This window comes from Balaenoptera physalus (assembly GCF_965194825.1).
Source record: "Balaenoptera physalus genome assembly, chromosome: 15".
In the NCBI taxonomy this organism is placed as follows: domain Eukaryota; kingdom Metazoa; phylum Chordata; class Mammalia; order Artiodactyla; family Balaenopteridae; genus Balaenoptera; species Balaenoptera physalus.
Genome location: NC_138894.1, coordinates 37,642,678 through 37,657,057, shown reverse-complemented (window position 1 = coordinate 37,657,057; position 14,380 = coordinate 37,642,678). Strand labels below are relative to the sequence as shown.

Below are 14,380 nucleotides of genomic sequence, written 5' to 3'. Positions count from 1 at the left end.
GAAGGAACACTCCCAAACTCATTCTATGAGGCCACCATCACCCTGATACCAAAACCAGACAAAGACACTACAAAAAAAGAAAATTACAGACCAATATCACTGATGAATATAGATGCCAAAATCCTCAACAAAATACTAGCAAACAGAATCCAACAACACACTAAAAGGATCATACACCATGATCAAGTGGGATTTATCCCAGGGATGCAAGGACTCTTCAATATACACAAATCAATCAATGTGATATACCATATTAACAAATTGAAGAATAAAAACCATATGATCATCTCAATAGATGCAGAAAAAGCTTTTGACAAAATTCAATACCCATTTATGATAAAAACCCTCCAGAAAATGGGCATAGAGGGAAACTACCTCAACATAATAAAGGCCACATACGACACACCCACAGCAAACATCATTCTCAATGGTGAAAAACTGAAAACATTTCCTCTAAGATCAGGAATGAGACAAGGATGTCCACTCTCACCACTATTATTCAACATAGTTTTGGAAGTCCTAGCCACGGCAATCAGAGAAGAAAAAGAAATAAAAGGAATACAAATTGGAAAAGAAGAAGTAAAACTGTCACTGTTTGTAGATGACATGATACTATACATAGAGATTCCTAAAAATGCCACCAGAAAACTATTAGAGCTAATCAATGAATTTGGTAAAGTTGCAGGATACAAAATTAATGCATAGAAATCTCTTGCATTCCTATACACTAATGATGAAAAATCTGAAAGAGAAATTATGGAAACACTCCCATTTACCATTGCAACAAAAAGAATAAAATACCTAGGAATAAACCTACCTAGGGAGACAAAAAACCTGTATGCAGCAAACTATAAGACACTGATGAAAGAAATTAAAGATGATACAAACAGTTGGAGAGATATACCATGTTCTTGGATTGGAAGAATCAGTATTGTGAAAATGACTATACTACCCAAAACAGTCTACAGATTCAATGCAATCCCTATCAAATTACCAATGGCATTTTTTACGGAACTAGAACAAATCATCTTAAAATTTGTATGGAGACACAAAAGACCCCGAATAGCCAAAGCAGTCTTGAGGGAAAAAAATGGAGCTGGAGGAACCAGACTCCCTGACTTCAGCCTATACTACAGAGCTACAGTAATCAAGACAATATGGTACTGGCACAAAAACAGAAACATAGATCAATGGAACAAGATAGAAAGCCCAGAGATAAACCCACACACCTATGGTCAACTAATCTATGACAAAGGAGGCAAGGATATACAATGGAGAACAGACAGTCTCTTCAATAAGTGGTGCTGGGAAAACCGGACAGCTACATGTAAAAGAGTGAAATTAGAACACTCCCTAACACCATACACAAAAATAAACTCAAAATGGATTCGAGACCTAAGTGTAAGACTGGACACTATAAAACTCTTAGAGGAAACCATAGGAAGAACACTCTTTGACGTAACTCACAGCAAGATCTTTTTTGATCCACCTCCTAGAGTAATGGAAATAAAAACAAAAATAAACAAATGGGACCTAATGAAACTTCAAAGCTTTTGCACAGCAAAGGAAACCATAAACAAGACGAAAAGACAACCCTCAGAATGGGAGAAAATATTTGCAAATGAATCAACGGACAAAGGATTAATCTCCAAAATATATAAACAGCTCATGCAGCTCAATATTAAAGAAACAAACAACCCAATCCAAAAATGGGCAGAAGACCTAAATAGACATTTCTCCAAAGAAGACATACAGATGGCCATGAAGCACATGAAAAGATGCTCAACATCACTAATTATTAGAGATATGCAAATCAAAGCTACAATGATGTATCATCTCATATCAGTTAGAATGGGCATCATCAGAAAATCTACAAACAGCAAATGCTGGAGAGGGTGTGGAGAAAAGGGAACCCTCTTGCACTGTTGGTGGGAATGTAAATTGATACAGCCACTATGGAGAACAGTACGGAGGTTCCTTAAAAACTAAAAATAGAATTACCATATGACCCAGCAATCCCACTACTGGGCATATACCCAGAGAAAACCATAATTCAAAAAGACACATGCACCCTAATGTTCATTGCAGCACTATTTACAATAGCCAGGTCATGGAAGCAACCTAAATGCCCATCGACAGACGAATGGATAAAGAAGTCGTGGTACATATATACAATGGAATATTACTCAGCCATAAAAGGGAACGAAATTGAGTCATTTGTTGAGACATGGATGGATCTAGAGACTGTCATACAGAGTGAAGTCACAAAGAGAAAAACAAATATCGTATATTAATGCATGTATGTGGAACCTAGAAAAATGGTACAGATGAACTGGTTTGCAGGGCAGAAGTTGAGACACAGATGTAGAGAACAAACGTATGAACACCAAGGGGGGAAAACCGCGGTGGGGTGTGGATGGTGGTGTGCTGAATTGGGCGATTGAGATTGACATGTATACACTGATGTGTATAAAATTGATGACTAATAAGAACCTGCAGTATAAAACAAACAAACAAACAAACAAAACAACTAATACTAAACTTTCTTTGGGTTATTTGTATGGAAATATGTTAATATAAATGTTTCAGACATTACATGAAATTTATAAAAATCTTATATGTTCTGGTATAATGTTATAAGTCATAATTCTAGTTATTACTTTTAAATGTATATCTCAGAAATAACTAAATTTCCTTGTCAATTGCATTATTATGAACTTTCATCAAAACTTAAACCGTGGTCATTTTTAAGTCTTTTGTCATTTACAGACAGTTCTGGGTGTACTCTGATGCTTTCGCAAAAATGTTCCTATAAAAGGGTTTCATCTTCAAGGAATTCATGGAAAAGACTCTGACAAGTACAGTTTCTGGTAACTGACTGTACTGCTGAACTGAATGAATAAGCATTTTCAGAACTCTAATGAAAAACTGATGAATTCATAAAAGTGCTAACAAAAGATCAAGATGAAAAAAAAAATTAATTACATGGGACTGAGTGAACTGATGAGGATGATTATAATTTTTGTGACTTTCTGTTTGAATAAAATAAAAAAATCCCACAAGGACTCAGAGGCAAAGAATATACAAATCAATTTTCACTGCAAAGTAAAGGAGCTGTTACAGTGGAGGATTACTGGACTGAATGTCAATATTATGACATAGTATGAGTGTGTTTCGTGTTTGGTAATTGCAATCATTGTTGCTTTTGTTGTGGTCATCCATTTACAATGCTTGGTGTCAGTCTATTTATCTCTTGTAAAAATAAAATACAGTGTGTGTGTGTGAAAAAAAAAAAAACTCTATTAGATCCCTCTCATCAATAATGATAAATTTAGCATATTTTACTTCTCTGCTGTTCCAAGTGTGTGTGTGTGTGTGTGTGTATTCCAATAACTACTTTTTTTTTTTTAAAAGCTGTGTTTTATAGCTACTTTATTTATTTATTTATTTATTTATTTCTGGCTGTGTTGGGTCTTCGGTTCGTGCGAGGGCTTTCTCCAGTTGCGGCAAGCGGGGGGCCCTCTCCATCGCGGTGCGGGGGCCACTCTTCATCGCGGTGCGCGGGCCTTTCACTATCGCGGCCCCTCCCGTTGCGGGGCACACGCTCCAGACGCGCAGGCTCAGTAATTGTGGCTCACGGGCCCAGCCACTCCGCGGCATGTGGGATCTTCCCAGAGCAGGGCTCGAACCCGTGTCCCCTGCATTAGCAGGCAGACTCCCAACCACTGCGCCACCAGGGAAGCCCTCCAATAGCTACTTTTTAAACAATTGCTTTAAGTTTGTTAAATTAACAATGAAAAACTAGTCTTAGGTATAAATTTGTTTGATTTAATTGCTCACGACCATTTTTTAATCCCATGTCCTTCCCATTCTTATTTACTTATATTGATTTCCCAGTCAACTGGACACATGATTGGCTAATTTTTTCCGGTGCTGGGCTTGGGATCCTTACCTGTCTAAACATATCTTTATGCTCTCCTCATTCATCAACAATATTCAACCTGCTGTTGACTGCCCATGCCTCGTTTTAAAATACGGCATTGTTTCTCATCATCAAAAAAAATTTTTTTTCTTAGTTTAAAGTGCTCCCTTTTCATGACCGGCTAGTCTTTTCCGATAAGCGGATATTAATAAAGATTTTCTTAACCTTCTTCTTGTTTTTTGCAGTAACTCAGCTACATTGAGGAGCATCTCTCCCCATTTCTCAGACTGGCTCCTGCTTTTGAACTACTAAATCATTACCGCACTATTTTTCTCCATGCTTATTCCTGAAAGGGTTCGATCTCTATCAGATTAAAGATGGTTCCCGTCAGAGATGTGTGGCTCCCCGTCCGAAGGTCCAAAGGAAGAGAGAAGGAAAGATTTCCGTTTCTAATGGTTACATTTTGTCAGATTAGAGATTTTGTGTGTGGCAGCAGTGGAATCCGCAAAACTTGGCTGAAAATTTCCTTTTTCATATTTATGCGAGTAGCCGGCATTCGTGGGGGGTCCTGGCGCTCTGACCCTTGCCAGGCTCCTGGGGCTGAGGCATCCCCTCTCTCCCCTTGTTACCCAGACCTTGCAAACAGGGTTCCAGCTGTGTGAATCCTCCACCTGGCTCTCTGCCTTGAGGCCAGGCTTGCCCTCCCCCAGCATTTCCCCAGTGTCCCAGGTGTCCCTCACTGCTATCAGCTAGCTGGCTTCCACTGCGGGTCCTTTCACCCTCCTCTCCAGGCAGGCTCTCCTTTCTCACGCGATTGGTTGACCCTAGATCTTCCCTCCAGCACTATATACTCTGAAGATATTCCTCAGCGTTTCTGGCCGGTAGAGGGCACTCTGCTCCCATGTTTGGATCCCTTCTGTCCTTGCAGTAGAAATTTAGGAGGAGGAGGAGGAGGATGCGGGGGTGGGGAGTTGTTCAACCTGTGCATTTGCATCAGCACCTTCAGCTGCAGCCAGCCTTATAAAGCGCTGTCAGCACACTGACTATGGTCCCTGGCCTGATCAGTGCACGCAGCTGTGAGAAGACAAGAGCTGAGACGTTGTGCTGCTTACAGGCAGTTTTCTTGGTGACTTCAGGAGAGGAGAAACTGATGGCTTTGGGGCAGGGGAGAACCTCGGCTCCTGGGGGGAGCCTGTGGGGGCCTTGGGGCACCTGGATGCAGCAGGAGACTGCATTTTTTGGAACAGGTGGGCCTGGGCGTGATGATCGGATCTGCTTCTGTAGAGGTCTCTTTGCTCAGGACACTGGGCAATGGGCAGTAGTGGGAAGAACTTGGTTACCTAGAAGACCTCGGTTTGAATTTGGTCTTCACCACATGTTAACCTGTGGTTTATGACAGTTTTCTTATCTCTGAGCCTGTTTCCTCATCTGTAAACTGGGTAATGATAATAGGATCGCCCTTCTGGTTTTATGGGGATTAAATGAGGTGCTACGTATAACACACTAAAACAGCTCCTGACTGATGTGTGTGGACCCTCCATAAACACTGGGCTCCTTATTTGAGTAAAGAAGAGTTGGGAGGGGGCAAAATGGCTCTTTCCTCCTCTTCTTCCTCTCCTCTAGTATCTCTGTTCCCCTTTTGCCCTTTGGGGTGACATCTTAGCTCTCCCCAGCCCTCTGATCCTGGCCTGACACCTCTTTCTGTTCCAGCCTGTGAACCGGCTCCTGCTGCTTCCCTACGGGGCCCACCCACATGTTTGTTTCTGCAACCCCTCCCCATCCCAACCCATCTAAATTGACCTTCCTCCACAGAGCTGTTTGCAAATCCACCCGGCCTTTCCCTTCTCAGAGGACCGTAGCATTTTATTACCTCCCACCCTAGTCAGAACTCAATGATTCGTATGTCCAGGTTTCCACGCGTGAGGTTTCCAGGATAAAAGTGTCTGTACATGGAGCCCCTCTCTGGTTTCTGCTCCCCAGGGAGCTGGAAGAACTGGGTGGCTGACAGAGATGGGTCACACACCGGGAAGCCAAGCACAGTAGATTTACTAGGGTAATATCTGCAGGTGAGAAGACAGCACGTACATACAGAAATCCACGGCCACAGATACCACCCGGCACCACAAACACCAAAGCAGCGGGGGGCTCAGGAAGTGGCTTTGGAAAGTTCTCTTGACAATCCGCGGGCAGCTTTGGTGCTCAGAGATTCAAACAGAAAACTGTACAAAACCAACCCATAAATATATATATATATTATATATATAATGTGTGTATATATATATAAAATTGCAAAATAAAAGCCCAAGAAACGAATCAATCTGCACATCAGTGGCTCAAAAAGTGTTAGCGTAAAGGCAAAACCACTCGTGGGGAAGATGCACAATCCGGGGGGCTGGCTTTTCAGTAGCAGAAAGAGTATTTGCATGGAACCCCTATTTGAAACTTCACAATACTAGGAAAAGCTAAACACAGACCATGTATGTACAAGGGAAGACGATTGTCAGACACAGACATTTCACCGAAACCGTCCACAGCTCTAGAGAACACAGCACTCTACCTAGACCCCCGTGTGCTCCACCACCAGGTGAGCCGGGCTCAGGACCATTTCTGCTCCCCACTCCTCCTCTTCCTGAGAAAGGACGTGGGACTCAGCGGTGTAGCGTAGATTACAGGAATTTAAAGGTGGAGCAGCCGGTGGAGATCAATCACCCACAAAGCAGGACCGATAGGCATGGGGTGCAGCTGAAAGGTGGGGGTGAGGTCCCCCAAATATATTCCCATTTTAGGGAGCCTTTGATGTATTTAAATGTAGCCCCTCTGTCCTTGGTCCAACTGTCTTCCTCCTTCTGGTTCACTTTAACAGAGAAGATCTGGCCTTTGCGCTTCTCAAAATTATGCAAGATAATTTGTTGGAGGGGAGAAGAGTTTAGGGTTTTTCTTGCTATTCTCCTCCCACCCCCTAAGCCCTCAAACCATTTTCTTCACACTAAAGATAGGGGATTTGCCACGTCACAGCGGGCCTCACCCTGCTGCTTGGAAACAGTGGGTGAGAAAAATCAAGGGCCGACTACACAGGGAAAGCTACTGGCTGGTAACTCCCCACAGCGAGACTCTGCTTCCAGCTCCACCTGAGTCCCTCCCTGTGCCAGTAACGGTGACCACTTCTCCTCCATCTTCAGGCCCCAATGTCTCATAGTGACGGCCCAACTCTGGGGGCAAGCTTGAAGGCAAAGGGCACCAAACATTAATTTGGCAAAACTTCATACCACGTAAGTACAAACCAACGCAAACCATAGCTTCTGTATTTTTAAGAAAACCCCCAACCAGAGATGCTTCCTAATCATTCCTAAAAAGAGAAGCCTCTCTACATAAAAATGATGAAAGGCGCTTTCTCCACTCAAGAGAGACACCCCGCCTGAAACCCCACACTGGAGCCTGGGTGAGGTGACTTCTCACCACGGGAGGCTAACAGGGTTGGGTGTGCATTGGCGACAGAGCTCTACATGTGCACTCTTAGTTCCGGCAAAAAGGAATCCACGTCCAACTGGACAGGTTGCTTAGATGGGGCGTCTGGAACTCATCACTCTACTGTGTACTGTGCACGCTTTTTCATATTGTGGCACCAGTGGAACTGCCCACAGATGAACATCCAGTGAGCATATTTCATGAGTCGGTTCAGGTCTCTGACTTTTTAAAGTATCCCTCTCAGAATAGATGTGGATCAGTGATGACATAATGTCCCATCACGTTTTTAATTGTGGGGAGCCCTGTCCTTTCTGCGGGTGTGGAGAGCATAGATTTGCATAGATTTGTCCCCTCCTTCATTTCTTCTCAGACTCTTTGAATGTTATTGTCTTAGAGAGTTCGCTTGGGCTCATATGGTAGAGAAGATTTTAACAGACCCGCTTCCTCTGTGCTCGGAGAGGCAAATGCAATGTGGCAACCACCTCGAGTACTGCTGCCGACCTGCACCAGTACCCAGGGGAACGGCTGTAGTTTTTCTCATTTGTTCAACAGTCAAAAACTGAGTATTCCTGCCTGGAACTAGAGCATAAAATTCACACCGGTACAACAGATGGCACAGAGGCCGAGGGTAGGCTGTGTGTCTATCTGCCCCTCTGACTACCCCATGGAGAAATCCACACTTCCTTTTCATTTTTTTAGGCTTTCAGAAGTGAATTGTGATGTTGGGTGAATGGTTCTTTCAAATCCATGGCAACCAGAGAAGTGACCTCATAGCACTTCTTCCCGTGTTGACAAGGGTAGTAGTCCTCTGTGATGGCAGTGCCAAATGACATCTGCATGACTGTCTTGCCACGTTCAGGAGTGGGTGACACTACTGGACAGGGAGCAGGATGCAAGGCTCAGAGCACACAATCAGTGGTATAAGGGTGATGCTTTCCAGTGGGGCTCTTACTGGACCAGACTTCTCATCCAAATCCACTCAAGTTCTTTGAAAAGAATTTATCTGCCTGCAGAGGAAGAGCCCCATTTTCCTTACAGGAGGGTTGAGGGAGGTTATTTTCATCTGTATAACCTGGCTGAAGTCGGACTGTGACTTGGGTCACCTGCAGGCCAGGAGGCTCTTATGGAGCCCAGATCTGGGCTGGTCTCTTGGCAGTGCTTTTTGCAAAGTTTGAGGAAAGGTCACGTGGTGTGGATGGTCCTCACACATCACTGCTGGGTACCGGTCACCAGTGCAGGGGGAGTGACTGGCGCCAAGCTTGCATCTCTGTAACAACCTCTGCCTCCGCACTCCCACCCCTGCCCCTCTTCCCAAGGAAACAGGCTCAGAAACCTCTCCACTCCTCAGCTCAGCATCTATAACATAACGTGTTTGTCCACATTTTGTCATCCTTTTCCACAGCATATCCAAGCTTTACTAGAAACCATCCTATCACCTAACAATGCTGAGCTCCTCACATGTACATTTTTCTCCAGACAGACACTGGCCAAAGTATTCAGCCAACTTTTATTCAGAGCCAAAGAATAAGTCCCTTCCTCTCACCCTAAGAGCCTGTGGTCTTGTTTGAATGGCACATCTGCTTCAGCAGCACTCAGCGCCTGGCCTCGAGCCTGGAGCCATGCCAGCCGCATCCTATACGTGCAAGAGGAGGAGAAATGGGCAGGGTGACTTGACAGCTCTCCCAGCAACTCTACACCGAGACAAAACAGAACTGGAAGCTGCGCTGAGCATTAGCGCTCTGAATAGTTCCCTCTCCTTGTTGAAAAGCTCTCTTCAGATGCCTTATCCAAAGAATGTCATGGGAATGAATTCTGTGCTCCCAGCTCACTATTTGCTATAAAGGAAAAGGCGGTGTAAGGCAGGCCACGACATCCGTTCCAGTTTCCGAAAGGCCTCCTTGCGGAGACCTCCCATGCCTCCAGCGCTGCCCCCTGCAGTCAGTTCTCCGCTCAGTCACCAAAGGAATTTTTCTAAGATGCAACCTGCTCACGATCTACCCTGACCACAAGCCCTCAGCAGCTCCAAACCCCGTTCATGATAAAGTCCCACTCCCCCACACCTTCTACAAGTTTCTTTATGACCCACCCCTGCCCACCTGTGAAGTGAACCTCATCGCCTGACTCACACTTTCTGTCCCGGCCGCACTGAATTACTCCACGGACGCGTCATGGCATTTCATGCTTCCGTGCCTTTGCACGTGCTCGTCCCTCATCACCAGTGTCCTACTAATCCTCTTGTCCTCCTGGAAAATTCCTTTTTGTTTTGAAAACCTAACTTAACCCTCACTCCTTTCAGGAAGGTTTCTCTGGCCTGGAAGATAGCCAATCAACGCTTCCTTACACCTCCTCTGCACCCTTGCCCGTTCTGTAACTTGTTTACATTCTTCCTAGACTTAGGAACCTCCTTCAGGCAGGGACCATGTCCTGCCCTCAAGCTTGGTCCATGACCTAAGCTCATGCGTGGTTTTTGAATGCATGGGGAAAGAACAGATGGATGGATATGAGGTGGCCCCATGGCATAAACTCCTGCAAGGCCCTGGCATGTTCACCTAAATGAGGCCTCCTGTTTTAAAGGGAATAAAGAGAATGTGTTGAAAGCAAAGAGTCTGTTGACATCATCTCTGAGCGACAACCACCCAAACATAAAAAGCTGCATCAGTGGTTTGGTCCCCTCTACCTTTCTCTTAACACTGCCTGCTGCTGATTTTTCTAGTCACAATGATTGTTTTCTTTTAATGTCAGCATAATGCCTGCTGCTTAGTGGATGCTTAACAAATATTGGGATGAATGAATGAATGTGAAATCTTCATTTTTTTAAAAGAAGGCATCAAAGGAGTGGCTTTGAAAGGCATCTGCCGTATCACAGACTTTTCTGTCTTGGGTTGTCCGTCACAAGACTTGACTCAATCAGAAGCAGAACAGAGAGATGGGTCTGGGTAGCAGTTAGGAATCTGCTCTAGGGACACACAGTATTTGTGTTTTCCTTAGTCATGTGTCAGTTTCCTTCCTTCTCAAGAAATAGCCCAATGATGATGGTGTTTCCTGCCCCAACCAGAAGGCTCTGGCCTCTCCTTTGTCAGAGGTCCACACTGGCCCTGTCACAGCCCACATTCACCAGGAACTTACTGTGCGCTGATCGGGGAGAACACAGGTGGTTTCCTACCTTCACTTCAAGTGCTAACATTATGCAGTGGAGACCAGTCACAGAAACGAAACGGTCCAGGACTAAAACAACCACCCTCGGAGATTAAAGTTTTCTGATCATCATAGCTGTTAAGTGCAAAGGTTCTGGACTCAGACGGACCTGGGTTCAAATCCAGGCTCTGAATCTTTCTAGCCAAGTCACTGGAACAAGTCAATTATCCTTTGGGGAGCTCAGTTCTCTTACCCATAAAATGGGAATAATCTGACCCACATCACAGAATTATCACGAGGGTTAAAGGATATAGTGTATGTGAAGCCTGCACAGTGTGTGTGTGTGTGTGTGCGTGTGTGTGTGTGTGTTGTAGTAAGTGCTCAAAAATGGAAAACTATGATTAAGAACTTTCAAAAATACTTTGACAATATTCAGGACAGAAAGGGAAAATATTCTTTGAAGACACTGTGCTTTAAAGAGAATGGATTGTCTATTTTTTAGGAGTCAATGGTGCTCATAAATCAAAGCCACAGGGAAGAGTATGAAAAGATAGTGACAGCATCTAAAAAAATAGCTGTGGCTCTTACAGGCCCCAGGATTGACGGGCAGACAGTGACAGGGCCAGGGACACCCAAGCCTTTCTCTGAGAGCTGGTCTGAGAGGATTAATCCTGAAGGGCTCACCTCATTCTCCTCTGCTGGGTCTAGAGTGACTGAGTCAGAACCCAGAGGAGCCAAGGTCAAGGAGCCAAGGGTAAGATGCCAGTTCCAGGCTGTGAGCCAGGGCTTCTAGGTCTAAGGGAAGGTCAGGGGATCCCAGATGCCGGACCGGAGGGGGACAGAGTGAGCTGTGCCGCCCTGAGAGTCAGGCAATGCTTGAAAGGCATCGCATATCCACACTGTCCTGGTCCTCCTTGTACAGCCCAAAGCCAACAGAGGATCGAAATTTCCCCAAATTTCGGCCCTGCTCATGACAGAAGTTTTTCCTAAGCTAAATTTCGTTTTAGTTTTGAAGCGCCTGAGATGCACAATTCAAATGGGTCAAGGTCCTGGCTTCTTATATTGATCGAACCATCCTCCACATTGTGGCTGATCTGGCTGCCCTCACGTCTGCCCTCTCTTACAACAATTCCGGCCGTCATTCCAGAGGTTCCATGAAGAAAGCTCGGGGTTAGTGGTTGGGGGAGCACAAGCTAAGCCATCAGCCCTTGGGAACAAGGATTAACTTCTGGTGGAGGGGACGGGTCCACTTGTGTGGTTACTGTGAGCAGCAGGGCAGTTACCCTATGGGAAAGAGAAGAGAGGTTTCTAAACATAGTGACAGCTCCGTGAGCAGGAGGTTGGGTTCACGCAAGGACAAGGGCCTTGCTCAGGGAAGCCTCGACCTGTCTGATTTGGGTCTGATTTGTGAGAGCTTGCGGCTGACTTTGGCCCCTTGCCCCAGGCTCAGATCGGGGGCAGCGTCCTCACAAGGGCAGCCCACAGCGAGGCAGTGTCGTGCAGTGGAAAGAGCACTGGGCTGGGAGCCAGAAGACCTGACTTCCAGGGCAGGCTCCGCCACGAACCAGCTGCATGACCTTGGGAAAGTCACCTGATTTCTGTGGGGCAACGGTAAAATGAGGGGTTGGTGGGGTAATCTCTAAGTGTCCCATCAGAGTGTGATCCAGGGCCTATTCGACCCCTCCTTGGCCCCGTGCTTCCAGGGACAGAGATGGGAGACGGCGAGGGAGGGGAGGGAGGACGCAGATGGGAGCCCCAGGGGACTGCGCATCAGGACTCCACTTTCTCCTTCTTTTTGCTCTTCTTCAGGAAGGACGGGGTGCGGAATTTCTTCTTCTTCTTTGAGGGAGACTTGGAAGGCGAGCCCTCTGGGGACATGGGGCCGCTGGTGACTGACTCTGTTTTGTCCTTCGAGGTATCGACATCCGTGTCGGCGCTGGTGGTCATCCGGCTGAGGCTTTTGCTGAGGATGTCCTCTGCCGTCCGCTCGTCCTCCCTGCCGTTGACCACCACTCCTTCTGGCTGCGTCGCTTCCGGCTCTGTGGTGGCTTTGCTTGTTTCCGTCTTCTTAGCGTCTTCTAGAAAAAGATCCAAAGACGTGACCCATAAGATTTCATTCAGGCGAGAGCTTCAACCTGGGGCTAACAGAACCATTTCTAGGCAATTATATAAAGGAAGTCTAGAGCAAAGAGAGGGGCCAGCTGACACGGTAAGGGGAAAGGGGTAGGCAGGGTTCTCTCCCAAACAGGAGAGAACAGGCCCTTGGCAGGCCAGGGACTCTGGGCTCTTGCCTACAAATGTAAACAGGTAATGATCTCCAGACACGGCAGCGGCCCAGCAAGGGCCCGGTTGGGAGCTTTCCTAGGAGCGGACAGAACAAGGGAACAGACGCAGACTACAGAGAGGCTGTAGGAAGGGGAGGGCAGTGTCATGGACAACTCAGGGGACGCATCTAAGAATTGTTGTAACTGGTTCAGTTTCACTAGTAAAAATATGGAAAGGACATGTTTTCATACCCATTTCATTTCCTACACCACTGAGGAACTTTTGAAAAATCGAGAGTATCTTCCCAGTAGGCAGAGAGGGGCAGGCAGAGGGAGGGTGGAATTCCCTGAGTGGCATGGACCCTACAGATTGCCACCCTATTCAAGGCCAGGAATGAAACCCTCCTGCCGCCCTTTCTCCTCCTTCCCACTCTCATCCCACCCTGCTTCCACTCAAGCTTTGAAGTGCCTGGATGGGGAAGGAGGAGGGAAAATTCTAAAACCGTAGACTTTGAAAAGTAGAAAGGAAGGTAAAGATCATCTAGCTCCTTCCCATTTTACAGATAGGAAAACTGAGTGAAGCAGTAAAAGCGGGCAGACCTCAGTTTCCTGCCATCCCAGCTTAGCGTTCTTTTCACTACGTGAAACTGAGAGGGGTGTGTGTGATTGTGCATGTGTGTGAGTGTGCATGTGTGTGAGTGTGAGGGATATCACACCACAAGAAAGTGGGAGTGTGGGAGCTGGGGAAGGTGGGAGACTGGTGTCACTTACAGAGTGGAGCAAGATAGATGTCTTGGGAAAAGGCTAGGGTTCTTGACGGGGTAAAGACTGGAGAAATGTCTGGTTACATGGAAGATGGGACAGAGGGGGGTAAATTTGGGAACAGTTAGCATGGGCTAGTTTAACTATCTGAGTAAGCAAACGTCTTCTCCAGTAATTCCTGAGGACTGTCCCCTCTTAGTACTGAAGACCTTGGCCCTGGCTCCCATTCTTCCTACTGTCTGACCCGCATCCTGCCATCATCCAGCTACCAAGTCCTCTAATGCCCTTGACTCCTATGGCCCTTACTGCCTTCTCGCCCACCATGCATTCCCATGGTCATCACTGGCCATTCTCTTGAATGCAGAAAAGCAGTCCAGACACAGCCTTCCCCCTGACCGCTCCCCTCTCCTCTCTTCACCTGCTTTTGGCTTCATCAACCCTCTGGTCCCTGGACCCCTCCTTGCCATTGCAGTCTGTTTCCCTCTAACTGGACCACCCTTCTCTCTCTTCTCTGTGTCCCCAACCATCACCCACACAATCAATCAGCTTGAGTGTTACCCTCCCCTTAAAGTCTTTCCTGGTCCCATCCCTGCTTCCAGGTAGAATTTGTCACTCCTTCCTTTCGGCCCCTACTAGATAAATTTCCATCACAGTGATTGTAAAACAATCACTTCTTTTTTATGCCTATCTCTCCCCTCAAAACTGAAATAAATCAGACAAGACTGTGTTTAATTATCTACGTGACTAGCTTACAGGAGGTACTCAAAAAATGGTTGTGGAATCCATGAATGGTTGAATGCATAAGCAAACAAATGAACGTGTGAATGGTTTT

General features: G+C 46.1%; 1 protein-coding gene across 1 annotated transcript in view; it reads right to left on the bottom strand.

Moving 5' to 3' along the window:
* Window positions 1-5,951: 5,951 nt before the first annotated feature.
* ADD2 (adducin 2) overlaps window positions 5,952-14,380 on the bottom strand; it is a 110,408-nt gene continuing 101,979 nt past the window's right edge. Inside the window, exon 16 of the mRNA XM_082426012.1 lies at window positions 5,952-12,600. Within this exon, the coding sequence (XP_082282138.1) occupies window positions 12,293-12,600 (308 nt within the window). The 3' untranslated portion in view covers window positions 5,952-12,292. The remainder of the gene's footprint in view (window positions 12,601-14,380) is intronic.